The sequence below is a fragment of the Mastacembelus armatus genome, chromosome 14 (genome assembly GCF_900324485.2).
Source record: "Mastacembelus armatus chromosome 14, fMasArm1.2, whole genome shotgun sequence".
Classification (NCBI taxonomy): domain Eukaryota; kingdom Metazoa; phylum Chordata; class Actinopteri; order Synbranchiformes; family Mastacembelidae; genus Mastacembelus; species Mastacembelus armatus.
Window position 1 is genome coordinate 12,110,118 of NC_046646.1, and position 26,861 is coordinate 12,136,978.

The 26,861-nt window shown below is 39.9% G+C and overlaps 6 protein-coding genes across 14 annotated transcripts in view; 3 read left to right on the top strand and 3 right to left on the bottom strand.

Moving 5' to 3' along the window:
• Positions 1 to 8,465, bottom strand: part of cfap54 (cilia and flagella associated 54) — a 59,986-nt gene extending 51,521 nt beyond the window's left edge. For 6 of the 7 annotated variants that reach the window (XM_026328264.1, XM_026328265.1, XM_026328262.1 and 3 more), the window contains exons 1-22: positions 8,219 to 8,465; positions 7,230 to 7,335; positions 6,825 to 6,974; positions 6,451 to 6,616; positions 6,105 to 6,163; positions 5,637 to 5,780; positions 5,322 to 5,435; positions 4,900 to 5,001; positions 4,406 to 4,598; positions 4,129 to 4,227; positions 3,886 to 3,998; positions 3,609 to 3,723; positions 3,176 to 3,258; positions 2,957 to 3,067; positions 2,554 to 2,701; positions 2,289 to 2,344; positions 2,031 to 2,159; positions 1,644 to 1,851; positions 1,144 to 1,277; positions 720 to 917; positions 527 to 619; positions 225 to 413 (exon numbers count right to left, since the gene is read on the bottom strand). In XM_026328264.1, the coding sequence (XP_026184049.1) occupies positions 225 to 413; positions 527 to 619; positions 720 to 917; positions 1,144 to 1,277; positions 1,644 to 1,851; positions 2,031 to 2,159; positions 2,289 to 2,344; positions 2,554 to 2,701; positions 2,957 to 3,067; positions 3,176 to 3,258; positions 3,609 to 3,723; positions 3,886 to 3,998; positions 4,129 to 4,227; positions 4,406 to 4,598; positions 4,900 to 5,001; positions 5,322 to 5,435; positions 5,637 to 5,780; positions 6,105 to 6,163; positions 6,451 to 6,616; positions 6,825 to 6,974; positions 7,230 to 7,335; positions 8,219 to 8,367 (2,859 nt within the window). In that variant the 5' untranslated portion in view covers positions 8,368 to 8,465. The remainder of the gene's footprint in view (positions 1 to 224; positions 414 to 526; positions 620 to 719; positions 918 to 1,143; positions 1,278 to 1,643; positions 1,852 to 2,030; positions 2,160 to 2,288; positions 2,345 to 2,553; positions 2,702 to 2,956; positions 3,068 to 3,175; positions 3,259 to 3,608; positions 3,724 to 3,885; positions 3,999 to 4,128; positions 4,228 to 4,405; positions 4,599 to 4,899; positions 5,002 to 5,321; positions 5,436 to 5,636; positions 5,781 to 6,104; positions 6,164 to 6,450; positions 6,617 to 6,824; positions 6,975 to 7,229; positions 7,336 to 8,218) is intronic. The other variant, XM_026328263.1, reaches the window with a different exon arrangement.
• A 1,223-nt stretch (positions 8,466 to 9,688) lies between these two features.
• Positions 9,689 to 11,626, top strand: LOC113143191 (alpha-crystallin B chain-like). The gene is made up of 3 exons (XM_026328681.1): positions 9,689 to 10,007; positions 10,365 to 10,487; positions 10,571 to 11,626. The coding sequence occupies exons 1-3, from the start codon at positions 9,828 to 9,830 to the stop codon at positions 10,760 to 10,762; spliced, it is 495 nt and encodes a 164-aa protein (XP_026184466.1). The 5' UTR covers positions 9,689 to 9,827; the 3' UTR covers positions 10,763 to 11,626.
• Positions 11,627 to 12,431: 805 nt separating this feature from the next.
• Positions 12,432 to 13,492, bottom strand: mia (MIA SH3 domain containing). The gene is made up of 4 exons (XM_026328969.1): positions 13,254 to 13,492; positions 12,907 to 13,040; positions 12,665 to 12,775; positions 12,432 to 12,580 (listed from the first exon to the last, which is right to left on the bottom strand). The coding sequence occupies exons 1-4, from the start codon at positions 13,369 to 13,371 to the stop codon at positions 12,557 to 12,559; spliced, it is 387 nt and encodes a 128-aa protein (XP_026184754.1). The 5' UTR covers positions 13,372 to 13,492; the 3' UTR covers positions 12,432 to 12,556.
• A 385-nt stretch (positions 13,493 to 13,877) lies between these two features.
• bicdl2 (BICD family like cargo adaptor 2) lies at positions 13,878 to 18,433 on the top strand. 2 transcript variants are annotated; one of them, XM_026328789.1, is made up of 10 exons: positions 13,878 to 13,962; positions 14,461 to 14,917; positions 15,441 to 15,656; positions 15,855 to 15,971; positions 16,485 to 16,631; positions 16,843 to 16,989; positions 17,226 to 17,300; positions 17,712 to 17,794; positions 17,910 to 18,024; positions 18,139 to 18,433. In XM_026328789.1, the coding sequence occupies exons 2-10, from the start codon at positions 14,672 to 14,674 to the stop codon at positions 18,301 to 18,303; spliced, it is 1,311 nt and encodes a 436-aa protein (XP_026184574.1). In that variant the 5' UTR covers positions 13,878 to 13,962; positions 14,461 to 14,671; the 3' UTR covers positions 18,304 to 18,433. The 2 variants fall into 2 exon arrangements, with proteins under 2 accessions (XP_026184574.1, XP_026184575.1); XM_026328790.1 differs by lacking the exon at positions 16,843 to 16,989.
• Positions 18,434 to 19,649: 1,216 nt separating this feature from the next.
• Positions 19,650 to 22,864, bottom strand: LOC113143389 (mitochondrial import receptor subunit TOM40B). Its single transcript, XM_026328980.1, has 10 exons — positions 22,727 to 22,864; positions 22,035 to 22,234; positions 21,661 to 21,728; positions 21,452 to 21,544; positions 21,225 to 21,326; positions 21,001 to 21,106; positions 20,626 to 20,748; positions 20,456 to 20,532; positions 20,280 to 20,382; positions 19,650 to 20,192 (listed from the first exon to the last, which is right to left on the bottom strand). The coding sequence occupies exons 2-10, from the start codon at positions 22,216 to 22,218 to the stop codon at positions 20,053 to 20,055; spliced, it is 996 nt and encodes a 331-aa protein (XP_026184765.1). The 5' UTR covers positions 22,219 to 22,234; positions 22,727 to 22,864; the 3' UTR covers positions 19,650 to 20,052.
• Positions 22,865 to 23,132: 268 nt separating this feature from the next.
• On the top strand, positions 23,133 to 26,190 carry fdxacb1 (ferredoxin-fold anticodon binding domain containing 1). Of its 2 annotated transcripts, XM_026328979.1 has the most exons (6): positions 23,133 to 23,215; positions 23,477 to 23,626; positions 23,711 to 23,867; positions 24,125 to 24,328; positions 24,438 to 24,596; positions 24,696 to 26,190. In XM_026328979.1, the coding sequence occupies exons 2-6, from the start codon at positions 23,509 to 23,511 to the stop codon at positions 25,957 to 25,959; spliced, it is 1,902 nt and encodes a 633-aa protein (XP_026184764.1). In that variant the 5' UTR covers positions 23,133 to 23,215; positions 23,477 to 23,508; the 3' UTR covers positions 25,960 to 26,190. The 2 variants fall into 2 exon arrangements, with proteins under 2 accessions (XP_026184764.1, XP_026184763.1); XM_026328978.2 differs by having other exon boundaries at positions 23,214 to 23,626.
• Positions 26,191 to 26,861: the final 671 nt, after the last annotated feature.

The following is a 26,861-nucleotide window of genomic DNA, read 5'->3' on the forward strand; positions in this document are numbered from 1 at the left end:
GCTGCGTGAGTCCATGTTAATCATGCAAACAGTACAGGCTCTTCACTACACCCATGTACATATGTTTTAGGGTGAGCATGCTGAACAAAGGGCTCTGTAATTCTTCCCCAGAGGTTTTTCAGCATCAGTACCTGGACCCATTAAGTAGTGAGTGTGATGAGGTAACAAACAAGTATGAAGTGGCAGTTTGACCTGGACTCAGTTTGGACTAGTCTGTAGTGTACCTGAGCCAAGTGAGCCCACGTAGACAGAAGTGGTACAGGCATCGATGCAAGCAGTGGGAATGTTGTCCCCCCTATGGTATTGCCCAGTAGCTTTCCCTGGCCATTGTAGGCTGCAACAGCAAACACATACTTCTGGTTGGGCACCAGCCCCTCCACCCTCAGCACACACCTACCAGATACTGTTGGTACCTGTAAACACACAGTCAAGCATAATATTATGGACAAAACACCATGTCATGCAAGATGACAAAAATGGTGTCATATTAGACCTGACATTCTTCAGTGAAAGAACTAAATTATACCATATCTCCAGTGCCAGGCAAGCTGCAGTCTCCAAGGCGAACTTTCCAGTTAATACTCTCAGCTGCACGACCACAAAGTTGGTACCAGCACACCTAGAAAATAAATACAAAGAGAAAGTTGAAAATATAGATATTGTGTTTGATGTTTCATTATTTAGTTTAGTAAATTTCTAAAACTAATAGCAAGTCTCACTTGTCCTTCCAAGTTATAAGGTGCTGGGGCAAATGTTAAGGAGTGATCAGTACGTGAGAGTAGGATTGGGGGAGGTGGAGGGTTTTCTTCTCCCTCCTTCATCCCTTTGTCCTTTTTTTCAGCTGGAGTCTTAGGGGTGCTGGAGAAATACAACTTTCTTTCCTCCAACTCTGCTTTCTTTATCAGAGAGGAGGCCTCCTGGCAAGTGCACACAAGCAAGTTAAATATATGTTACTGTTTATATTAACATTATTACAGTTAAACCTTATTATCCAAAGATTTGCTATGTTCTTCTGAGTAGTAAAATTTTACTATAATGTGGAAATATTTACTAAGATAGATGGCGTGAGACATATAGGCTTTTTTACATTACATGAGTAGTTGTGTGTGTTTAAGACAGTATGAATGTTTGTGGATGTGTAACCTCTAGCAGAGTCTTGGTTTTGCTGCTGTTATTTGGTTCCATTTTGTTGTACACCAGCAAGGCTTTCTGCATCAGGAAAAGAGCTTTGGACACCTTGTTCTTCTTGATTCGATTCAACAGGTCAGATTCTACAACTAGAAACGACAAAGAAAGTTTCAGGGTTTAATCCCATTATTTGTGTCTTCTATAGAGTTGCTACCTTCCATGTAAAAAGTATTATGTTCACCAGTGTGGATGCTAAAAGCATGCATTAAAATGAAAAAATCCATTTTCCAGTTTCTTTTCAGTCTATTAATAACCTGACTTCCTGCCTTGTATGTGACTTTATCTCCTTGGGCTATTGCTGAGCCTATTCACCTTTTGGCATTCACTCACCACCTGAACCTGCCTGTATATGCCCTGTTGGGTCCTCCATTTGTACCAAACTATAACACAAACTCCGTGGAGGCAAAAGGCTAATTCTCAATGAGTTAAATAGTCAGTATAGCAGTATGTCTGACCTGCATTTCGCTCCAATAACTTGAGGGAAGCCCTATGGTGGATGATGCTGAGCTCTAGATGAAGATCTATGGCCAGCAAGGGCACACGTGAGAAATGATTGTCTCGAGGGCCTTTAATATCTGATTCTGCCTTAGTTTTCACTTCTGTTCCCTTCTGTCCTACTTCATCTTTATTTTCTTCTGCTGATGAAGGGACGGAACAAAATTTCTGTCAAAACAAGAGAAAAACAAAGTTTTAGCATTTTCAAGTCATTTTCTCTGTCTGTGTTCCCAATATGCAATACAGTGTTGAGATCCTATCTCAGGGCTACACCTACCTTAGAATGGGAAAGCACTGAACTTTTACCCACCCCTTTAAGCTGAGTGTTGGACTGGTTGACTGCCTACCTGCATGAAGGCAGAATCAGTGATTGCTGAGCAATCTTGTGGCAGCAGTGTAGCTACACCCTTTGCCAAAGCTTTGAGACCCTCCTCTACCACCTTACATGCCCTCTGAAGCAGCCCTGTACTTGAGCTCTGCAAGCACACACAAATACAACCTTTGGACAATCCATGTTTGTAATATTTCTGAAAAATGCGAGGCATTGTATGAATCCCTTTTACAATATAGAGAACTATTTCTAAATATTCAGTCAATTCACATACCTCAAGAAGAGAGAAAGAGCTTGGCCTGACAACCTCACTATCTGCCTGATGAGCTGCTAGACATAAAGCAGAGGTATAATAATACTGTTACTGCCATAGTTTGTAAAACATGATGTGTGTATGTGTTTGTTTACCAAATAATAAATACCAGAGTGATATTCTCTAAGCAACATAAGATCAAGTGACCAGCATTCATAATTTCATTACAATATAATCCTTGTCCTACAAACTAAAATAGGGCAAATGGTAGGACCTAATTCCTCACCTTGACATTGTGTTGGTTTACAGTCTCCAGCTGCACTCTCTAGCAGTATGGCCAATGTATGGATCATCTCTGCCATTGTCATGTAGTCAACAATTGCCAGGTCACAGGCAAAGGCCACATCACACAGTACAGACAGGCACCACATCCACTGCAAACATGTTCAGAAATGATGACACATACAAATGAACAGAAATACTCAATTTAAGTTCAGGTCTCTCATGTATTCTGTACAATATAATGATAGGCTTTACTAAACTTTAAACTAAAACTGCATTAATACAATCTGTGTTTAATATACAAGTAGCTGATTATATTAGAGAATATTGTCATCATATTTAACTGGAAAAAGTCAAAATCTTCAGAAATCTTTTCCTTTTTCATTACATATCTTATAAGTATCTACCTTTTCCATGTCAGGTATCAACTCTGGGTTTTTCCTCTGAATCACCACCTTCACTTTACTCCAGAGAAATAACACAATATCCAAAACCAGGTCTCCATCTGGCTGCATCTCCTATACAAATACACATGTAAAGGGTATACATTTTAAAAATATTACTGCTAATTTTACCCTAATGAGTCCTAACCCCAATGCAAAGACATACACAACATGGAAACTTACAGGAGCAGAGCCACAGACGGACTTGTGCAGGGTGTCTACTAGGCCAATGAACTCATCACTCATTGAGTGAGACTTGTGTCTGTCTGTTAGAAACATCAAACAACAAAATTCAAAGATAAGTGATGGATGAGGTGTTAGATATTTTGTAATTAAGTAAAGTCCACTGATGAGCACCTTCTGAGTATTAATCATTACTAAGTTCAAAACATAACATAAAAATCTCAAAGTGGGTTAGCTAATTTACAGTAGGCATAAATTCGATACCAGCTTGACAGCACAGCAAAAGGGGTCCTCATTATTTAAAGTACTTTTTTAAGGCAGACAGAAAGAAGCCTGGAGTCTGACTTTGTGGACAAAACTATTCGAATCAGTCAATATATAAAAACAAATCTTTAGAGCCTAGATATCTGAACAACAGATGGCACAACTTTACCATCAATCGTGTTGTTGTCTTTAGGACGGCTCCTCTGGGAAGACAGCAAACTGTTGAAATTGCCAAGTAAAGCAAGTTCACATTCTGCCCTCCTGAATGACTGACCTTCCACACCCTGACATGAAGAGACAGAAAGATACACTCAAAGTCAAGAACACTTTGAAACAGACATTTAAGTCAACCTAGAAATACAAGAATACAGTGATGAGAACTAATGTAAATAGGATGTTTGATTTTTTTCTGACTATTGAGAACAAAATGTTTGTGTGCTACTCACAGACAAAGCCTGAAGCATATTACTGGCAAGTTCAGTGAATGCATCTGGCTGCTTGTACTGAAACAACAGCTTAATGAACCTCACAGCAGACATGATGGGTACTTTGTTTTCTCCTAGTAACACAACATATCACATTACTGCACACTGCACTCCAAATCACTGCACAGGAACAAATGCATCAAAACACACAGGTCAAGTCTTGTGCATGCTGTAACTTGAGAAAATGTGAGAACTATAACAAACCTGCAATGGCTAAATCTATTAGCGTAGATGATGATGTCACTGCACTAAGAGATTTGCCTGGGTGGTCATCACACCTTTGCTCACCAGTAGTTGCAACTCCTTAACACACAAGACATTATTACATGTGTGGCATGTGTTATTAGTACAGAAAGCCCCCATCACAAATATTCATTTGCGTGTTAAACATTTTATAGCATTTGCAGCACTTAAATGTTTGCTCTTAAAGATGCACTAATTACTGCAGAGTGGTTTTCTGCTGTGTGTTTGTTTCACTAACCAGATAATATACTGATGCCAGCAGAGAGGAGTTCCAGGATCACCTCCTGTAGTTCTGGTTCATCTGGCAGCTTTGCTTCCAGTGGGCGTCTCGTGCTGTCCCACAGTGCTTCTAAGATGCCAAAGAACTGCGCTGCGCTGCTATCAAACAAGTCCATTAGCATGCGCTCTGTTGTAGTATGAGGCCATGGCACCTACAGTACATACATACAATTTTTGGTAAAACAACAAGAGTAATATTAATCCATAACTTAGTTGGTCACCCAAAGCAAACAAACTGAGCCTAAGTCCATTCAAATAATACTGTACTGTAAAGTAATTCTTAAAATGATGTATTTGAAGTCAAAGCAATTGTTTGTTTAACAAGTTACAAAGTTTGAAGAAGAGCATGTGTTGAGTACTGCACTGACTATGCCCTCTAAACTAACAACACACAGTCACAGTTTGACATTCAATAGTGAAGATGATGATGTAGCATTAAAGGGATTTTATTACATTAGACATGTCTTTAAGGGCGCTTTTGGTTTTGACTCTCAGCGTGGGTTTGTTTCTCCTTCTGCCCTCAAAAACAGCCCGCTTGAACATCATGGCACCCAGCTGAAAAAATCAGATGAAAAATCAGGGATCAAAATCAGCCCTAATTTGATACATTAAAGATATCACCACTGAAAAGGCAAAACAGAAAAGTATATCTTCAGAAGTCAACAATCTGAATGTGACTGTGATGACTGTGTCAGCTCAACTTCAAATTATGCTTTAACTAAGTTGACATGAAGATTGGTACAGTTTAATACTTGCAAATGCCATACAGCATACTGCTTATATATTTTTTAAGGGTTTTCTCTGTCCAGATATGAATAATGTCTTCTATAACAGTTACAGTATTAAGAGTGTATTAGATTAGAGAAGTTGCCTGCCTTGATGAAGGCTTCTTTGTAAGCTCTCTGAGTCCTTCTAGTGGCAGGAACGTTACTCTGCTGTTCCCACTTCTCTAGCTCACTTATTTTTTCATGGGCTCTCCTGGCAAAATCCTGAAAACATTTGGACACACAAAGATGACTCCATAAATAAAGAACAGGATTCTCTTATTTAATTTTTGATAAATTCAGTTTTGTGTGTATTTTCTGATATGTGAATAAAATATCATAAAAGATCTGTATAAAATAGTCCTAGTGAATGGCCCAATGATTATGTGTTTGTAGGTGTCTGGCAGTAGATGGTGTGTTTTTCACCTCTGCCTGCACTGCAGCTTGGTTGTCATAATAACAGTTGCAGACAGCACAGTAGAGTGTGACAATCCATGGCAGATATTTAGCAGTCATCAGAGGGATCGACAACTCTAAACTGATGCTTGCCCATAAAAGGTACTCCAATGCCTTAATAAAATCATAAACAGTAGTAGAAAGTGACACAGATTATCATGACTTTTCAAAATTTTGAGTTTTTCAGGCACAATTACCAGAAACCACATTAACCAGTCTGAAAAAATTTTTACCAATATTGTACCAAATTATCGAGGCCTTATTATCAAACACCATGTCAGATTCACATATCATTTCTCCCCCTCCTCCTCCTTACATTTTAAGTGTGTCTGACATGGCAAATACTTTGAAAATACACTTTAGAAAATAAATAGTCTGTAACAACTGCTACAAAAAATGCAGTAGTACAAACTCTATCTATCCTCTATTTTCCAGTACCTGTGCACTACAGTTCATTGTCATCAGGTAACGACAGATGGTGTACATGTGTAACGAACCTGGAAAAGATGAGGAAGATAATATAGAGAAAACAAATCATTTGTAATACATAAATTATACACATTTGTGCATGATTTCATTTAACAGTGGAGAAAAATTACAATATTTTTGTGGGAACTGTAGGATATCATGGGAGGTTAAACTACTGAAATCCCATCAGCTTTTGGACAAATATTTCAATTCCTGTCTTGTCCTGCCACATTCATTAACAACTCCAGTTGTTCCATAAATTTTCTCTTAGACAGAAAGAAAATACTGGACAAAATTATACATTGTACAAATATACCATTATATATTTGCCAACAGAGGTGCTCGTGTTGCTGAAAAGCCTGCATCATGATCCTGATGAAGTTCAGCACACGCAGCAGTTTATGCAGGCCCTTCTGGCTGAGGATGCTGTGCCTTTTCTCCTGCTCAAATATACACAGTACACAGCCCTGCATTGCACGAACCTACAGACACACACATACATACATACAAGACAAATACAGTAGATAGATCACAGATCAGGTACAAACATCTAAAAAAATAAATAATCTTTGGCCAAGACAAAACCTTTTCATATTAGAAAATAAAACAGCATGCATTTCACTTTAGTCATACTGTAAAAACATACAACAAACAGACACACTTTATACTAGCTCAGATCGTACAGTCTACCTTCATGGCAAAGATATCACGGTCCATATCAAAACCTTCAGGGAAGAAGCAGACCATAAAGTGGTCTACATCTGTGATGTCGGTTATTTTCACTGAGCTGAACTGCTGCAGGTGGAGACTGTAGCCATGCCAAAGAGCCAGCTGGTACAACTACAGACACAGAGGACAGGTAAGAAAGACTTAATGACAGCTTTGCAAATGTGTTGTTCCCACAGCCCCTTGGCCAATTGCTGTGGTAGATTTAGCAGGTTTAAAACATCTAAATTCACTAACGTTCCTTTCCCCAGCCTGAATATGTTGACTGGTAATGTTATGAAGCCTGGACTAGTGTTTGATGAAATGCAGCTGAATAAGAAATCAACTGTAGGTGTGAAAAGAGGAAAGCGCTTGGCTACTATTAATTACCTTCATCCCAAAGAGAAAATCTGCAATCTGCAATATGTGCTCCTGGTACAGTTTCGAAGGCAGTCGGTGTTTGTACTTTATCCATGTCTCCACCAAGATTTTAATCCTTAAAATTCAATATTAAATTAAAAACAGGTTTATGTTAAAATTGACAAATATCTGCTGGCTGTTCATCTATAGCTATAAATATCAGACAGCAATCATAATAATAATAATAAAAATAAACATAATTTTGAAATTCTGTGATGGACTGGTGACCTGTCCAGGGTGTACCCCTGCCTTTCACCCGAGAGAGAGCTGGGATAGGCTCCTGCAGATCCCCGTGACCCTGGCTTTCAGGAAAAAGCGGGTATAGAAGATGGATGGATGGATAATTTTGATATTCATGCACATTTGGCCAAACCTGGGTACCGTTCAGATTTATAATCACAACTTAAACTCCTGGCTCACTCATTGCGATGACACACACATAACATCAGTGTGTTTACAAGCTCTCCTTTTCAACACAAACCTTGTGGTGTATGCAAACATTTTAATTTGCAAGTAGCTAAACCAAAGGTGTCAAATAAATGTAACGATAGTGATGTGAAGATAGTGTCGGATAAGTATAAAGTGGTATTAAAAGAAAATACTGAACTTAACTGAAGTAAATAACAAACAACTCTAAGTTGGTACCTAACGCTACAGTGATCAGGTAAATAGTAACTAACGTTAACTGAGTAACAACCAACTGCTGTGATGAAATGACAAGGCTCAATTGACGATGTGTGGGGTCCAGGATTGTCACAATCTAAGTAGCAATGTATTGTATTAGAAATAAGGGCCCACGGAAATATTATTTCCTAGTGGCTCATAACTTACTGCAGGTGTTACCTGTAGCTAACTGTTATAACCTGCGTTAAGCTAGCTAAAGCACGTTAGCTAGATATAACTTTAATTAACTAGCTAGCGTTAACTTTACTTAACCTACCTGTATTTTAATATCTTACCCTTTAGCATAAGAGTCGTTATTGTTTTGCCTGGTCGAAGAAAAAACGCGTTTCATCAGTGTCATAAACGAGTTAATGTCTCGTTCAAAAGCTGAAATAACTGGGTTTCTTCGGTCAAGTTTCCCATAATATGAAGCCGGTAAGTCCATGTTTGCGGCTAGAAAGGTTAAATTTAACCAGCTAACATATTTATTAACCAGTTAACCTAGCTAGCTAACTAACCCACGGCCAACAGCAAAGTGCTCAAAGCGACTAGGGCAAGGCATATCACCATGGTAACCAAAGACACAGGAAGAAATGTCTCTTGTTTTGTACGTAGACTGTAATTTATGTAGCTAGGTATATCTTTATGTGATTTAAATACACATACAGGTGCCAGTAAAATGGTATTTAAATTTACCGTAGTTTAAAATGATAATCGGAGACTTTACTAAATAACACTCAACAGAAAGGAACTGTCCTATCAGTGAGCACATTTTAGCCAGCGCCAACAGAAACACCAGGTTACACAAAATTACCAACATGTAATGCTTATACAAATATAAAAAGCAGTTATTTAGAGCACTAATACATAAAGTCTGTACTGCACCTGCCATTAATAGTGACCACTAACTGCAAGGTTTTACTCTCAGGATCATGGACAGATTATGTCCCTGATCTGGGCCCATATGCACAGATATGTAAAAGGCTCCCTCCTATGAGAAAGACATCCATACTAAAAACACACATATTTGTTTGACTTTATAGTCATTTTGCATGTCTTTATTGTTTTCTGTCTCTTTCTCAAATATGTTGCAGGCAAGCTCCATCTTTGCCTGTCAAATCCAGCTCCTTAATCTAATATCTTCTCTACATTTACAATTATGCAGCACACAGTTTGTTGATAATAAAAACTCTAATTTCCACTGGTTGGCTCTCATGCTCAGCACTGATATATGTAAAGACAAACATTAACCCACACTAATCCTGGCACAACTGTTCGCAGTTGGAAAGGAGTTCATGTTTTTCATCTGAGGTCATACCAAAATGATACACGTCACCTAATGCTGTCCCATACAAACTCATCAATTCCCATTCAACAAGACTTCCACTCTGCTCACAAACCTAAAGCTTCTGGCAGTCAAAGCACAGCAGGCTAATGCTCTGGCAGCTATGCCTCTAACACACACATACAAAATCACACACATGCACACTAGATGGGGGCATATCCTGGGGAATGAGTATGGAGGCATCAGCAGTACTCCCAGCCAGCATCACCTCATGACCGGAGAAGGGAGAGACAGAGACACAGGGTTATAAAGAAACAGGGAGAGAGAGAGAGACAACTAGTCATAGTCAGACAGATGAAACAATGAGGGCAATGGAGGGATAAACAGTTGACATCATTGTTCCAGAAAGATCAGCCTTTTGGCAGAGGCACTGTGCTAGTGTGCATAGGAGGTTTTGGAGGGGAGGGGTATGCAGAGGAGGTGAACATTGACAGGGCTCAGATGGATTGGGAGGGAAAGTCCTATAAATGTGGTGCAAGAGAGCGCATCAACACCCATCTCAAAGCAAGACTTAACTTCTCTCATACCCATTGTTTCTTCATCTCTCCTGGAATCTCATCATGGATATCCCCATCCAGTTTCCCTGGTACCGTCGGATCTTCCCACATCGACCCTCTGACCTCTCCTTGGCAGAACCTCTCACCGACTGGCCCCTGATGTGGCCTTTGTCCTGGTCTTTACCCTGGATACGCCCTTCCTTCACACGCTGGTTCAACTGGCATGACAACGGACACAGTGAGGTAACATAAAATTAACCTGTGCTCTTAAAATGGTCAGATTGTTGTCTGTCAAATGTCGAACTGCTATCTGTAAACCAACATAATATTTATTGCTACTAATTACAAAATCAATGATAACAAGCAATAGCCTATGTGAAAGTGTGTGCAGAATAAATAGAATTTTTTTTTTTGGGAGATTTGTCGATGAATTTACAATAATCAAACTAAATAATGCCACTGTTTTTCCATGGTTGCCAGTCTCTATATAATTTAGAAGTGTAAGTCTTGCATTGAGATGATGATAACAAGCTTGTGTGTTTTCATGCCCAGCTCACTCATTTCTCAGTGCTGCTCCTAACTGCTGTACTGTCTGTATAGATGCGCATGGAAAAGGATCGCTTTGTCATTTATCTGGATGTGAAGCATTTCTCCCCTGAAGAACTGTCTGTCAATATCAGTGATGATTTCATCACAATACACGCCAAACATGAAGACAGACAGGTTAGAGAGATTACAGAAAGCTGCAAAAATAGTCAAACAAAACTGATTTGGTGACACTCTACTGATACTGATTCTGTTTCCAGGATGACCATGGCTTTGTGTCAAGAGAGTTTCTGCGGAAGTACAGGCTTCCTGCCGGAGTGTCAGGTGCTGATGTCACTTCCAGTCTTTCACATGATGGTGTGCTGACAATCACTGCACCTCGGACATCTCCCGGCCCAGAGCGCAATATTCCTATTTCTTGTGAAGATGGAAAAAAGACACAGAAAATATAAAGCAGAGTTGATGCTCCCAACAGAGTTTCATTTCTAACCCCAAGTGCCTGTTTTTATATTTAACCAGTTACAGTTTCTTGGTGGAGCTTACATGTCGAATTGTCAAAAAGCGCAAGTTCTAATAAACCAGTATCTAACTTCTAACTCACTATTATTCTAACCAAAGTTTGTGTAACAGAGTCTATTTTACAGTGAATTTAAGTTTTGAGTAGACACACTGTAGTGATTTGCAGGGTAAGGAACTCCTGAGATTAGGTTTTTCTATAACAAGCCTACAGACTCACTCTTTGAAAGAACTATTCATGCCAGTGTATATATAAACTGCACATTAAGGGCATGTAATCATCATCCAACCATTTGAATATGTTACAAGGTCTGTACAGGCCCTGCACTTTAGAGACAAGCCTTTATAAAAGCTGCTTTGTAAGCCTTTGTTAATGGAATTGCATGCTTGCAACACCTATTAGTTTTGCTGAGAGGTAAATTTAAGAGAGAAGAAATATAAAGACTTTTTCTCAAAATTGTCCACAGAATATGATAACAGACTAAAATTGTTAAACGCTGTTGTACCTACAGTACTGTCTGGGTAAGATGCAGCTGTACTTTCTTTGTTTCATGAATGAATAGTGATGGTTTCTGTATGTGTGACAAGGACAGGAGGAGTTCTCTGGAGGCATATGTAGTCATTTTTAGTTTGTTATCTAAAATCAGCTGCCAATGTACCTGGGACCAGGTGTGTAGTCTGTTGAGAGGAAGAAAGAGGGTGAATGAGCAGGAAGGAAAGTAGATAGACAAGGGAGGAACTGATGTTTGGAGACTGACAGCTTTTATCACTGGGCTCCTTTTCCACTGGGGAGCATGGCACCTGAGCTGCTAAGGATAGTATGTGTCTGTATGTAAGAGTGAGTGCATATATGCTTGTAGGTGCCAGAATTATGCCCTGGCATATTAACACAGAAAACATCAAATAGAATAAATTGTGAAAGTCAAATATATAGACCTGATGTGCTTTGTTTTTATGTCTGTAGTGTTTCTGTTTCATATCTGGGGAAAAGTTAGTGAGTCAAGCTGCTGGGTTAAGCTAAAATCATAATCATATGGTCAAAAGTAGGTCTCAGTGACGTATTTCAGTGAAAAAGTAACATAAAAGCAGGTTTTGTGAGCATGTCTACTTTTTGAAATTTATTCAGATAGAAAATATGTTATTTTCAGCATTTCCCATTTACAAACATGAAACATTGCTATTTCCTGGCTTTACAGAGGAAGCATTCAGAAATATTTTCTGGGAAAAAGAATTTAAAATGAGTTTTTTATTTCCTGAGTGTTTCATAGGCCCTACTGTCAAAACTCACCCATGTTATAATTTAATCTTCATAATCAAGTAAAAGCAGTTATAGTACAAAAAGCACAAGAAATGTCATATCTTTCTTGAAACAGTTTTAATACCTTATAATAGCTGCAAAACAGAAATAAGCAAAATTATGAAGTATCACAGAGAATATAGGTTGGAACACATTTCTGTCAATTAATAAAACCTGACAGGAGTCCAGTGCAAAACATTAAACAGCAATGGTTTTTGGTTCAACACTTTCTGCACATGAAATCTGATTACATTCTGATTACATTCTACAAGCATTTGTTGCTGTGTCGAGCTGTTGCCCCTATCTCCCTAAAGTGCAAATTATTAACTGTGTGGGCTGTCAGCAATATGTGTAAGATCATAATACCAAACGGGGTTGTAATTCTGTAATGCAGTTGACAAGAAAATTGTCTTTTCTCTTGATGAAGGCAACTTCAGTAACAGTAAAAATCCCATTTCTGCAAATAAGAAGAGAGGTATAAGTATGAGAAAGCATCATATCATTCATATATGTGTGTAGAGCCGTGTGTGCATTCACCTACAGTAGTTACTACTTCAGTATTGGCTGGCATGAGAGGATGAGCCTCAACCACTACACTGCTGGGGAAGTGTCCAATTCGTGCCTCCTGTTGTCCATAATAAGAGTCTTGCACCTGCAAACAGATGATACAGACAAACATCTGACAACATACCTTTCAAGAGGTGCCACATGTATGTTACTTCTTCATAACCTTCATAGTCTTTTGGATGAGAGCCATGTCAAGGAATATGTTGTTGTACTCACACTGCCAGCCCAGAAGAGATTCCCTCTGTCTTTTAACATTGCATAAACATAGACAAGCTGCCCCTGTCTGATGGGAATGAACCTGCAGTCTCCAGGGTAGTAGTCCTGCAGAGCCCACGCGATCATGATAGGATCTGTGTGGTGATATAAAAGTAAAGTCAAGTGAGTTGGTGAAGGAAGGGAGGCATCATATGGAGGACTTATAATATTAATTTAATTTAAATACAAATTAAAACAATAATCACATGTATTATCATTTCCATTCTACCTACGTTTGTAACATGATTACAACACAGTTAGCACAGCAGTCACTAGGAGTTAAAAAAAAGTTTGAGTGTGCTACTTACGGCTGCATTCAGAGTCAGCGCAGAGTTTCTTGTCAGCAAGTTTTGGCATCTGCCTTCCAGCTTCAGAGGCTGGCAGCAAAAGCAACACAGAAAGAGCAAGCCAGAGTTTGCAAGGCATGTCTCTGTGTGAGTGCACCTATGATCTAATGGCCTTATTTTCTGCTTTGTCTGTTTTGTGCTCTCTGGGTAGGAGGTATGGTGATCTCAGCCCCCTTTTCGACTCTCCCTACCCCCTATACATGAACCCACACAGAGCTCCTTTCAAACCCTTCAAGCAGGTAAACAGGATGGAGGAGGAGCAAGCAGGACAAACCCCTGTTTGTGTCCTGACCTTCCCCTCTCTCCAGGTCTCACATCGTGTCACCCCCACTTACACAGCAGTGTTAGATTTGGTAACAATGTAATCCTCAGTTAATGCTTTCTCTACTCTATTCAGGCACTAGATGTCAGAGCAGTGATTATCTTACCTGCTGTTTGTGTAATCCTCCCACTGTTTGTGCACTTTACCTTATTAACTGAGTTGCACATTGCAACTTAAGAGGCGGAGCCACCAGCTGAATTTACATACTGTATGTTTCCACTGTCAAGGAAACCAGCTGAGCCTCTCTTGTGCAAACACTCCCAAACATACACACACACACACACACACACACGCTCACTAAACAGGAAGACTATACCTGTTTGGTGTGAGTCGGCTTGGAACTGTCAGGTAAGACAAGGTTCATTTTTGTTTCTTCTGTAAAACGTACTCTTGCCAGGTTTCATTCCGAAAACAAACAACGTTAAGGTAGGAATGAGTTCATTATTCTGCTTTGATTTTAAATGGGATGACAGTATGGTTTCATGGTAGTGAGCGCTACTAACAGGTGAGAAGGCACAGGGTGAGGTCAGGCTTAAAGACAGAAATGACAGGAGAGACTCATATGGAAAAATAGGCTACATTGTGAATGAAATTTAGTTTGCTGTAATTATATGTAATAGTGCACTACAATTCCTTTGGAATTTAGGGAGGGGAGCAGAAGAAAGCTAAAAGTGGAGCTGTATTTACGTCACACTAACAAAAGCACCTGTCAGACAAAAGACCTCCATGTGAGATTATATTACTGGAAAACAGCTCGTCTCAAACTCACACAAATAATCATACATCTCTTAATAAATCTGTCTGTAGTGGTTTACCGTATCACTGAAACATGTGTATTGCCCACAGGGATATCTACAAAGAAGAGAAGATTTGAATCATACCAAATCAGTGGCACCACAAAGAAGAACGAGTTTGGCAGACATAGTGGATTACAAAATTGACTCATCAAACCACTCGTGATTCCAAGATTATACAAAAAAAAGCCTGTATGGATGTGGATTGCAAGACCAGGGATGATGATTTCTAACACAGTCTGACAAATCTGTGACCATAAACAATGTTCACCAGCAGGAAAAACAGCCTTCCATCCCCCAGCATGGAAGACTCCTTCTTCCCTCTCTCCTCGCCCTCCTCAGTCTCTCTGTCCTTAACTGTTCCTTCATCCACATCCTCTCCTGGCAGCATTGACAGTGGAGGAGATATAGAGACCGATCTGATACTGGCTGCAGAGCTGGGTCAGGCTCTACTGGAGAAAAATGAGGAACTTGCAGCCTCTTTAGAGTTGAGGGAGAGGGAGATTGAGGTAAGGATAAAGCTACAGTAAATGCATTATAACTGTGACTTATCTATGCAAACGTAATACTATAAAAAAATATCGTGAGGTGGGAATTAAAGTATCAGCAAAAATATTTTACCATGGATACACTTATTACATTTGTGTGATTCTTGCTTACAGTGCAATCCTAAATATATAAAGATTTATAAGTCTGTCAACAACAATAAGCTTCACTTTCAACATGTTGGTGTACACTTGCTCAGAGTCACTTTACTGGGACACTTTCCATTGTTAATGTTACCTGCAACAATTGTGCTTTTTCTCCTATGACAAGTCAAAATTAGTCCTGTGAAGGGAGCTATTCTGGTTTTCCCTGAATCTAATTGTGGCCTCTCCAAGTACATTTGTTGCCTGGAAACATGCACTTGCTGTAATTCTACTTCACCGTCAATGTCACATGAATGTAATTACCCATCTACAGCAATTTAGTGTCTGTGTCTTTTCATGCTGCCTTGAAGTCAGTTAAATGTCCCTGTGTTTAATGTCTCAGGCTCTACAGCAGGAGAAACATGTTCTTCAGAGGAAGCTGGAGATGAATGAACTGGCGTCCAGGCAAAAAGAGGCAGAGCTGACTGCAGATGTAGCTGCCTTGAACACTGAGCTTGAGCGACATCACAGCCAGGGAAACAGCCGGCGAAGAGATGAGAGTGAACAGCTGACTCAATTAGCCAATCATAACCAACGATTGGTGGAGCAGCTAGCAGAGGTTAGTTTATACCCAGACTTAAGCAGCTACTCACGCACCAAAGAAAACATCATGATCTAAGTGTGTGAATAAGTGTGGGAATGTGACGTCCCAGTCACAGTGACAGAAACAATGCAGAGAAGCAGGTTCAGGGAGTCCTGTCTCTGTCACTTGTTGAACAAAAGCCTTTCTCAACTTTTTTATCTCCCTCCCAACTAGGCTGTAACACTGGAACACACCTTGAGGACTGAGCTTCGTTCACTCAGAGAAGAAATGGAAGAGTCATCTTTTAGTCGTAATATCGGCTTCACACAGCTAGAAAATATACAAGGAGAGGTATAATTACCAGCCACTTATATATATTTTGCATGAATAAAACCAATGTCAGAGTAACTGGTGCAGTTTTACTGTGACAGTCATGAGCATATTGTGCCATCTTGAATGCTGTAGGAAAGTAGGCCATAGACAAAAGGCACTGAATTTCAAACATGGCCAAAAGCAGTGACATTACAATACAACGTGAAATCAAGGAGCTGTTAAAAGCTTTGTGGGACAAGTCCTAGAGTCTTAGTCTTAAGTCTATGTTACCAAGCTGGAAATATTAGACTAGTAAGTAAACTCAGAGACATTTAACAGGCTCAGGAGTATAAGTATATTTCACAGCATCAAAATGATACTAAGTTATTGTAGTTTAACTAAAATGAATGAAATTTGCATTGTTCTATAGCCTGAGTGTTCATTTCATACAACACCTTGATACAACACTTACTACTTTCATTCAGCCCTTTCATTGCACCATTTGGACATATTTTCACTTTATTCATCTCTTCTTCCCGTCTTCCCATGTAGAATAAAGTTTTGCTGGAGCGGCTGACGTATATAGAGGCACAACTAAAAGCATCACAAGAGGACAGCGACAGACTCCGCATAGAGAGAGATGGTCTACGAGAACGACTGTCAGCGCTCCAGATCAAACTGAGAGAGAAGGAAGCAGAGGTAAGGATCAGTGACAGATTGGTATTTCAGATTAACAGCGGTGTTGAAAAATGAAATCCTGGGGGAACAGGTAGAGAATAGTACCTGCTGGAGTAGGCATTACTTTCAATAACAGATTTCACAAGCCTGACTAATTGGAAGCTTTTGATCTGTGTGTGTATGTGTGTGTGTGCCTGTTTCTCACTCTGTGTGTGCTTCTGTGTGTATGTAGTTAGAGCAGGAGCAGGGAGTGGTGTTTGAATTGCGAACCATGAATCGCTCTCTGCAGCAAAAAGTTATGAACCTGGGAGAAGAGAGCATCCTGGACAGTACTCACACACAACCTTTGTCTCTGCTTAGTGAAATTCAGCAATCACAGGTACACACTGAGCAACCTATGCACAATAACTAACTTTTACCAGTGTGTATTAATACTAACACTATACTAATATCCTGCTTTTTATAGTTTGAGAAAGATACTAACTGGCCTGCAAAATTTCCAACCTCTTTGTAGCTAAACTTGCATCGAAGGCACTAAACATCTAGTAATAAGCATTTCGACCTGATGACCTTTCCTTCTGACGTGTTGTTGTATAAATATCTTCGGCTCTCCAGGCTAAAGAGGCTCTTCTAGCTCACTCCACGGTCCTGCAAGCGAGAGATGAAGAGATACAAGCACTCAAAGACGAGGTCTGTTCAACTGTGTACAACCACACATACACTATATATCTTTTATTTGAATATAAAAAAAGAACATGGTGGTTGACCTGAGTAGAAGAAATGCTTTGGTTTGTTCATTTTTCAGTTCACTGGGTTATGATTGCATGATATTAGTGAAATAATATTATTAATTAATGGAGTATTTGTATTGTTGTATCTTTATGGTTAGTAGTTTAAATTCATTAAAGGAACCCTAAATGTTAAAAGGGGAAGAACAGGGATAAGTCCAACATCAACATATTTACCTTTCGCTTCATTTAAAGTAGTTTATAGGTTTTTTTTAGGTGGTAGAATCACATCAGACAAGTTATTATTATTTTCCTAACCAGAATATTTTTTTTAAAAAGTCATATCATTACAATATGTGTGCATTTCACACAGCTGAGGTCTCAAAAGGAAGAACTGGAGTCTTTAAGGGAGGAAACCACACTATTTAGAGACAGTCCTGAAAAACCAAGCTACAGGTAATGCTACACAACAACATAGAAAATACTTTGATTTGGTTTGAATTACAGTAATTTCATTCCAGTGAATCCATTATACAGTATGTTTACAGTTGTTTTTCATATGAATGTGCAGTTCCCTAGAAAGCGAACTGGCCGCAGTGCTTCAGGAGAAAGAATCGTTAACGCAGCAGCTTCTCAACACCATCAAACACAAAGTAGCCCTGTCTCAAGAGCTGGAGGCCTGGCAGGTGAGTCTGTGTGCAGGGATAGGAAATTCAAAACAATGTCTTTTGGTACCACTTTTAAAACAGAGCAGTGCACAGATAGACCTTTTCACATCTGGACCTTTTATCTTTCGGCAGGAGGACATGCGGTTGGTGATCAATCAACAGGTGCAGCAAAAGGAGGAGGAGAGACGGAGGGAAAAAGAGCAAGAGAAGGAGGACACAAGATTGCAAAGAAGCAAGTCCCTGAAAGTGAAAGGAGAAGGAGGAAAAAAATTCTTCTCTTTTTTTAGGGACAAATAACAGAGAGAAGAGCAGAAGTTCAAATGAATCAAATGAAAGTATCAGCCACTGTGAGCTTATGCTGCCAAAGTACACTGTGTTATCAGCAATTGAAATGTTTACAGACGTTGTATTTGAAGATATATTTATATATGCGTGCATGGATGTACAGTAAAAGTGCATCAGTACTCTCAGTTTTTAGGATTTTGTATTAAAAGTTCAAGCTACCCATTAGTCCCAACTGGGTGTTTTACAATCTGTTGTTTTTCACCACTGTATCTTACAGATGCACTTTTGAATGTTTGTGCTCACTGTATGTAAAAAGAGTATTACAGTCAATGCACACCAAATTACTGGAAAGTTCTATATTTGCAAGAGCAGAAATTGAGAATGTTTCAATGTTGAGTGAAACATTTACGCCATTTGTGGACCTTGCTTTATAAACGTACAGAAGAGAGCGGAAAAAGGAGAGAGACTGGAGGAAAACAACATAAAGTACCAGAGTTTCTGGACTTCTGAGTTCAGTCAGAGGCTGAGCTGAACACAAACACAGTATAGTGAGTCATTCCACACAGACACGAAGAACTGAAGAAAAAGAAACCATAACTATAACAGAAATAACATCTTTAATAAATTAAGCCCAAAAAATCAGTCACTCCTCCATGCTTATACTACATAATGTATAAATACTACATATGCAAGACTTTATATGTTAAATGGGACTGGAACTGCCCAGAAGCAGCATGAGTAGTGCAGGTTGCATACAGGTCAGTGTTTCCACATGCCTTCATCTATATACAGTACATATAATACACTCAGTCGAGTCAGTGCATAGCCACTCATCTCAGCTGGAGGTGCTAATACATGGTACAGCACCTTTTGTCTTAGAGTCAATTGCTCATTTGTGGAAAAAAAAAAAAAAAGATGTTCACAGAGTCAAACACACAATCACTTGCTCATACTGGTGTAAAACAGAACTGATGTTACTGCCAGCCACACTGTTTTCAGTTCGATCCTCTATGCAGCCAGCTGACAGAAACTGGCTTGAGATAATGAATCGGTGAACATTTAATTCGCTTTCTTAATTTCTTACTATTGTGGTGATGCAGAGCGTAGCAACTGCATCAAACCTCAGTTTTATTCATTGTAGCTAGTGGCATTACCAGTTTTCAGGATTTATGAAAAAGATGCCAAAAAAAAAAAAGCATGATTTTCAAATCATACTGGCACAAATGCAAACCAATGGTTGCCTGGAAGATAAGGAAGATTCATATATTAGCTTTACAAACAACAATCTACTTTAGAAAATGGTCAGCAGGAAGGTCAGGTATACTGTACATAAATTCTAGTTAATGGGTTAAAACATGTAAAACATTATTATCTTTTAATACAATCTATGTACATAAAGTTATGGCTGCATACAGTATAAAACTGATTTATTTTTAGTTTACAGTACATTATGCCTCTTATCTTTTCTGCTTAACTTGTCCAGAAGGTGATGTGCATTCTGGTTTCAGGGAGACAGTAACTTCAAATCACAAATGTTCATCCAATCTTCATGTTGTCACCAATCGGAAAACATCACCTCCATTTCAGAGGTAGGTTTCAAGATGAGATGCATTAGTTTTATGGAGACAGGAGTCCACTATTCAAATGCTTCAAAGTGTTTTGCTGAGGCTGATAAATCTTGGAAGATTGGATCATTAAGAAGCCTCTGAAATAGGTCTCTGGATGGTTGTACTGACAATGCCAGCAGGAGTTAGTGGAGGATTATCCCACGTTGACACCCAGGCCCACCTGCAGCTTGTCACCTCTGTGATTTACAAAGGCACCCATAATCAGGGTTGCAGGAAGCGGGGTCAGACGCTTCTCCAACACGCCCCCTATTATGCACCGACTATTTATCATACCTGGATATGTACACAGAAAAAGATGCATATATTTTATGTTTTATTAATAGGTTTTATTGTGACTTAAAATGATAGAAAGAAATTTACCTCGAAATACCATGTTGGCCTCTGGGAGCTCCATTTGGTACCCAAAAGAGGTTGTGGTCTCCTGTGTCCTGGTACTGGCTTCAAACTCAACTCCAACTTGAATCTGGAAACACACACACAAACAAACATGCATGCATTCTTGTAATATGCATCTAAAATAAATGTACTGGCTCTACCTGTTTGTTGGCTCTGTGATAGTAGCTGGCATGGGCACCTCCCTTCCCAGCATTCAGCGTTGCCACCCAGTTTGGTCCTACAAAAAAATGAAAGACACTACTGGTTAAATCAACAAAATCAGGTTAGAAAATATGGAAGTTTCACAGTTGTTTTTTTTTTTTTATCTCACTTGAGTATTGTCCAGCTAATGTGAGAATTCCTCCTTCCTCTGCTCTTCCCCGATGGTAGACCAACTCCCCTCCTAACACCAGTCCAGATGACACACTCTGCAGGAAGTGTGCCACAAGGATAACTGTCAAAGAGAAACACACACAGATACATCACAGATTAGATCAGCACTGCAAAAATGCCCTTTACTGCTAATTTTACAGTTACATTCAGTGAAAAACTACACAGTAAGGAAATCTGGAATATCGGCATTAAAAAATAATATTTTTTGGTGAATATTTACAATTATGCCACTACATTAATGCAGTTTTATCAGATACTACTGATGACTGTAAAACTGAGTGAGGCTCTTATTAGTCCACATGTCATTTCTCACCTGACTCTCTGATGACGTCTGGATTGGCTATTGTCACAGCAGCAGTGAAGTCATTCCCTCTGTACTCAGTCTCAAACTGCCACGTTACAAACTGGGACTGTTGGGTCTAAATCACAATCAAAAATTCACATACTGGGGTGTAACCGACTTTTACAGAGATGGTGACTGAATGTAGGAAAGGGACAGATGGCTTTAAGGAAAAAAGAAAAACATCAGGATCTCACCTGGAACACCGATCTGGCTCGTACGCGTTCGGTGAGATGCAGCAGAGCATGAGCGTTCAGACTTCCTGAAGAGTCCATCTCACCAATTAATGCTGGGGCATCCTAAAGTTTGAGGAAGGTTTAAAATGCAACTTATCAACTCAAAAGGCCGAAGTTTTCTATACAGATAAGCACAATCATGATAAAGTAGTGGTATTATATTTAATATCTGATGACTTGTGCTTCACCTTGTCTTTGCTGTAATCATCAGACTGCAGATGCTCCACATGAAATCGATAGTATGAAGGACTAACAGCACTGAGATGGAGAGTGTGACTGACCTGACAGCAAACATATGCATCACAGTATCTTAAGATGTAATAGATTAACACCTTTATTGTACACAACAAATATATAACAAATAGTTCACATAAATGAGTGTGAGTGGAAGTGTTACCTTGAAGAAGCTGCTAAGAGTTTTATTAATGATCATCTTAACTCCCTCAATCTGTTGAGGAAAAACATCTGAGGAGATCAGGAGAAAAACAGCATAAGGATTAGAAACATTAATAACACATTTTTTTATACTCTGTAATTGTCTTACTCTTCACCATTTCAAATATTAACTGCTTTTAATATCAACATTTTTCAGGGAAATGGAGCATTGTCACCTCAGTGAGGGTTAAGGGTGGCAGTTTCTTTGGCCACATCTGTATATATTATATATATATATAATATATATATATTTTTTAATGACAATACACTTGATTACATTTCTCTGTGTATTGTTCGGTATGTACACTGCACTTCTTGCTTCCTAGCCAGACATGCCTTTGCAGCTCCTGTGGAGAGAGTGAAAGCTGCCTGGGTTGGGTAGGCGGCCATCTCTCCTCTCCCAGCGTGGCGGACTGTCCCAGTGAGCAGGATGTGCATCCCAACGAGAAGGAGAAGGGTCCTTCGAGAAAGGCCAGTTGTGGTGGCCCGCGCCGGAAGACACAGCCAGAACGCTGCCCATGTGGGCACAACACGTCCTGCAAGGCAAAACAGAGACAAAGTTGATTCAAGATGATGCATTGACCCATTCAGTCATCTCTTTTACAGGCGGTATGTTTATGTGAGTATATCCTTTAGGGAAGACAGCGGAGGCATGGCATAGAGCAAAGGGAAAAAAAACACACATTTTCCTTGAGCAGGTGTCCTTTACCCAGATCTTGAAGCTGACAATGTTTACATGAAGTACAGACAATGTTTTCATCATAAATAATATTCACAGATCCAGCTTTGCACAAACACCTACACTCACAATTTGATGACCTCAAAACTGAGAATAAAAACTTCTATTTTTCAACCAGTTTTGGTTGGTCTCTAAACTGGTTTGTATTGGATTTGAAACTGGCACTTCCAAGGGTGATTAGGATGATGCGCATGATAACGCATATCATGTCTTATTTCATATGCAGGTGCAGCAGTTCCGTTAGCGACCGTGACCTTAGCATCAGTAAATCCTCCGCTGGTTTCACTACCTGATTCCGATGTTATCGAGAGGCGTTAAATTCCCGAGCTGCTCCGAGAATTACACATTAGAAAAGCTGCCGGGTAGATTTCCCTCTTCCATTAACTACTAGCTAATATGCGAAGACTACTGATGCTGCAAATAGCTCCCTCCTCCAGATGTGATGCGCCACCCTGCAGATACGTCCCACTGAAAACATGAGATGAACGAAGTGGTCTGAAATATTACACTTTTACATTCATATCTATACAACCAACAACGCAGTTGTAGCATTGTTAAAATAACAACTACACTTTTTCATTTTCACCTAGATAACGTAACATCTAACTGTTTTGCGTGTTGACGCTTATAGGACTCGGGTAAAAAGCCTACCGTCCCTGTGGGTTTGTTTCCCGTCGGACTACTGTATTTGTGACACAGTGTTCGACGTAAGCCGCTACAGGTGGGACTGGGACAGTATTTGGTTTTCATGCGCTGCACCTTCGGGGAACGGGAGAAGGTCAGCGGGTTTTTTCTGCATTATAGTCACTGTAATGTGTGTAACGTTATTTAACCGAGCCAGCATTAAAACGCTAAAACATGCAGGTGCTGCCATCAGACCGTGAAGAAGACTGAGGGCATTGACTCGCTCTTTTCGCGCATCTCTTCCTTCGGCACTCAGAGATATTAAACGGGGGCAGTTTTTTTGTGAATCTGTTCTTTTTTATGTGTTTCCACACTGTTAAACTGGACATGTCTCCTTCACGGTCCATACTGCTAGTGGGAGAAGGGAACTTCTCGTTTTCTGCCGCTATGAGCCAGTTGTACTTTGAGACTGAGAGCAGTGTGACGGCCACCTGTCTGCAGCGCCAGGACGAGGCACTGCGGCATGAAGGTGCAGCCGATAACATTCAGATAATCAAGGACTCAGGTACGCGTTTGTGTGTGTTTTTTCAAACTGCACCGAGAGCATTTGATGAGGCTGCATTTAATGCGTTTCTTCACTGTTGTGTAGGTGGGACTGTGCTTTTCGAAGTGGACTGCACAAAGCTGGGGGAATGTGCGTCTCTGCAGGGCCGAGTGTTTGACCGTGTGGTGTTCAACTTTCCTCACTGCGGGAGAAAGAGTGGAGTTAAAAAGAACAGAGAACTGCTGAAAAACTTCTTCTTCAGGTATTACTACATCTGGGACATCCAGTCCTTTTTCCCCATTTCTACAGCTTCACTGTCAGATTTATTACACCCCTGCCTGTGTTTAGACAGCATTCATCATTTGTGAACTTTGACCTCTTTTGTTAAATTACTGTACACAAAGGGTTGTAAAAACATTATAGAGCAATTATTAGAGCTGAAACTGTCCAAGTCGTCTACATACTCTATGAATTAAAAAAAAGTTTCCATGACTTGGGTTTATGTTTGTGTGCCTCCAGTTGCGTTCAGGTGTTGGCTGAAGACGGGGAGGTTCATGTTTCCTTATGCAATGGACAAGGTGGGACACCAGCGGACCAGCCGAAGCGAGAGTGGCACAACAGCTGGCAGGTGGCTGCCATGGCAGCAGAAGCACATCTAATCCTCAGTGACGTCCATCCCTTTGACGGTGAGAAATACCAGAGCTACAAGTGCACTGGATACAGGTAAGGAGTGCAGGTGAGTGTTATAGTGTTCAAATAGGGTATATGTGTGTGTGCATTTTAGGTATGATTTTGCATGTTTTTGTCTAATGATGGTGTTACTGATGTACAGGAGCCAGGATAAGGGCTTTCATGTGGAGAAGGCTTTGATCCATGTGTTTACTCGCAGCCTCCTATACACCTCTGCTCAGGTGGTTAAGGTGGAGGAGGTTGTTGAAGAGGGGAACGTCCAGTACACTATACCAGCTGAGCTCAGTGATTACATATTCAGGTGCAGTAACACAGAAACTCTCATGCTGTTTGAGTAATCAGCCTTCAACATGAAGAAGGTTACATAACTATGTGCTTATTGTGTCTTATTTTTCATCAGGGGCTTTCTCTGCTCAGGTTCTGTCCACCCCGTCAGGTTGGTGCAAGATTTTCTTCTCAAAGGACTGGAGGAGAAGTGGTCGGTCTCCATGACGACAGAAACCGTTCCTCTGCTCCTGTCGGCCAAACAGCTGCAGATGAGCTGCTGTGATGTAGACAGTACAGACTGCTACCGGATCCACCTGCTTCAAAAGGACCATAACTGTGATGCTCAATCCTCTACCGACAAACAAAAATGTCAGTTAACATTTTTGGACAGTCAGGTGGGTGCAGACAGTCAGAACATTATGTCAGGTCCATGTGTTATCTCAGACAAAACATGCAGGGTGAGGAGCAAAGCAGCTGAGAGCTTAAGGTCTGCACACTCTCTTGATATTGATCCTGAGGAGGAAAATGCACTTTATATGCTGCGTCCATCTCTGCTTCCTCAAATGGAAGAGCTTCTAACTAAAAAAGAGGAGCTGACCAACAGTGCAGGGAAACATGGGGAGAATGATGAAGATAACAGAAGTGGTGAAGTTAAAGTAAATAAGAAGGAGGGAGGCTGTGGGGACAGTAATGGTGTTACCAGCTTGTTATTTGGCATTAGCGGCCTCGTGTTCAGGAATGTGCCCATCAAACTCTGGGCTCAGCCTGCCTTTCACGAGCTTCTCCTCAGGGGAGTTTTACCTTCACAATGTGAGCCAATCACATTGCTTGGGCAAAGACTGGAAACATTGCTCAAACCTTATGGAGTCGGCCTGGTTACAGAACAGAGAGGACTGCGTATGACGGCACAGCCGGTGGGTTTGGTTGGTAAGGTGTTTGCAAGCAATGCAGGTGACAACGCTGGCCATGTCAGTGTCACCGTGTCCGTAAATTTGGACCTTCTTGCCGTGCTCCTGTTCTCCATCCCCGACTGGCGGCTGCTGTGGTCACATGACCCACGCTTTTTAAAGCAGTTTTCACTTTGCCCATCACCAGGGACACATTTTCACCCATTTTCCCTGTTCCCAGAGCATTTCAACTTTGACATCAGCTTCTGGACAGGGCCAATGTGGGAGGAGAAGAAATTCCATGCAGTGGTCCGAGAGGCCAGTCATGGGACTGTGGAGCAAGTTAAACTAATTGATATGTTCTCACATCCTGACCTGAGCCAGACCAGTTACTGCTACAGACTCGTCTACCACTCACACTCACATGCTCTGTCACACACACAAGCACTCCAGTTTCACAAACATCTTGAGTCATTACTTTCCTCTCGGTTGCAAGTCACCATCAGGTAGCTGCATTTCAGTCTCTCATAGGTACATGGATTTAATGTCTTATTTTTTTTCAGATATTAAAATTACAAGTCTATTTATGACTGTTAGGACAAATATAAACATCTGCAAAACTGTAGATGAGCATATAGAATATCTGAGGCATTGCTTTCTATAGTTTGTCTTTGAAATGACTAAAGGATTTCTGTGTATCTGTGTGTTTTATCATACAATAAACTTGTTATTTCAGATACATTTGTGATCTGTTGATAATCAGTGCAAAATGGTAAAAGACGTGTGACAATGCATAAAAGCCAGTATTTGCATCTAAATAATTCAGTTTAACTCCTCTGAGGTTATATATTTGAGACTTTTGGAAAGAACTGTATTCAAAGAACTTTGCTAATAAAAAAGTAAAGACGTTAGAGATTAAGATGTGTTAGGTTTATAAGCTGTTTATTTTTTTTCAGAGTAATTTTGTGGAAATATGTAAAATGTATTCTTTGAATGTTTGTTTTTAGGCAAATGTCGCATTTTGCCTGTTTACCTGACCTGCTATGTCTATATTTGAAATGACCTGTAATTCATTTATAAAATATTAGTATATTTATATAGTTATACACTGTGCAATACATAAGTTATGGGGGTTAGGAGCCCGATACTTAAAAGATCTATTTAAAAACATAACTAAGCATTTTAGTTCCTTTAATGGTTATTTATTCAGTCTGTGTGATAAATATATGGACAATAAGTGAAAAAATAAAGTTAATATTTGAAAAATTATTATTGCACATGCCATCGTTAAATTGTTTTACTTTTTTAAGTTTATGAAATAAAACATTAACAGTTCAGTGGCTGTATTTAATTATTCTCACTTCAAAAATCAAACAAATATGTAATTTGCCTATTTTGCATAAATGTCAGAA

Excerpts from the sequence above, each read along its gene's own strand:
- LOC113143191 (XM_026328681.1), top strand. The coding sequence starts at position 9,828 with ATGGATATCCCCATCCAGTTTCCCTGGTACCGTCGGATCTTCCCACAT. Across the intron at positions 10,008-10,364 it reads ATGACAACGGACACAGTGAG|ATGCGCATGGAAAAGGATCG; the intron begins GTAACATAAAAT and ends CTGTCTGTATAG. Across the intron at positions 10,488-10,570 it reads CCAAACATGAAGACAGACAG|GATGACCATGGCTTTGTGTC; the intron begins GTTAGAGAGATT and ends TTCTGTTTCCAG.
- mia (XM_026328969.1), bottom strand. The coding sequence starts at position 13,371 with ATGCCTTGCAAACTCTGGCTTGCTCTTTCTGTGTTGCTTTTGCTGCCA. Across the intron at positions 12,776-12,906 it reads ATCTCTTCTGGGCTGGCAGT|GTGCAAGACTCTTATTATGG; the intron begins GTGAGTACAACA and ends ATCTGTTTGCAG. Across the intron at positions 12,581-12,664 it reads ATACTGAAGTAGTAACTACT|AAATGGGATTTTTACTGTTA; the intron begins GTAGGTGAATGC and ends TCTTATTTGCAG.
- bicdl2 (XM_026328789.1), top strand. The coding sequence starts at position 14,672 with ATGTTCACCAGCAGGAAAAACAGCCTTCCATCCCCCAGCATGGAAGAC. Across the intron at positions 16,632-16,842 it reads TGAGAGAGAAGGAAGCAGAG|TTAGAGCAGGAGCAGGGAGT; the intron begins GTAAGGATCAGT and ends GTGTGTATGTAG. Across the intron at positions 18,025-18,138 it reads AAGAGCTGGAGGCCTGGCAG|GAGGACATGCGGTTGGTGAT; the intron begins GTGAGTCTGTGT and ends ATCTTTCGGCAG.
- LOC113143389 (XM_026328980.1), bottom strand. The coding sequence starts at position 22,218 with ATGGGCAGCGTTCTGGCTGTGTCTTCCGGCGCGGGCCACCACAACTGG. Across the intron at positions 21,107-21,224 it reads GAGCCAGATCGGTGTTCCAG|ACCCAACAGTCCCAGTTTGT; the intron begins GTGAGATCCTGA and ends ATTGTGATTTAG. Across the intron at positions 20,749-21,000 it reads AGACGTCATCAGAGAGTCAG|TTATCCTTGTGGCACACTTC; the intron begins GTGAGAAATGAC and ends TCTCTTTGACAG.
- fdxacb1 (XM_026328978.2), top strand. The coding sequence starts at position 23,422 with ATGTGTTTCCACACTGTTAAACTGGACATGTCTCCTTCACGGTCCATA. Across the intron at positions 23,627-23,710 it reads TCAGATAATCAAGGACTCAG|GTGGGACTGTGCTTTTCGAA; the intron begins GTACGCGTTTGT and ends ACTGTTGTGTAG. Across the intron at positions 23,868-24,124 it reads CTGAAAAACTTCTTCTTCAG|TTGCGTTCAGGTGTTGGCTG; the intron begins GTATTACTACAT and ends GTGTGCCTCCAG.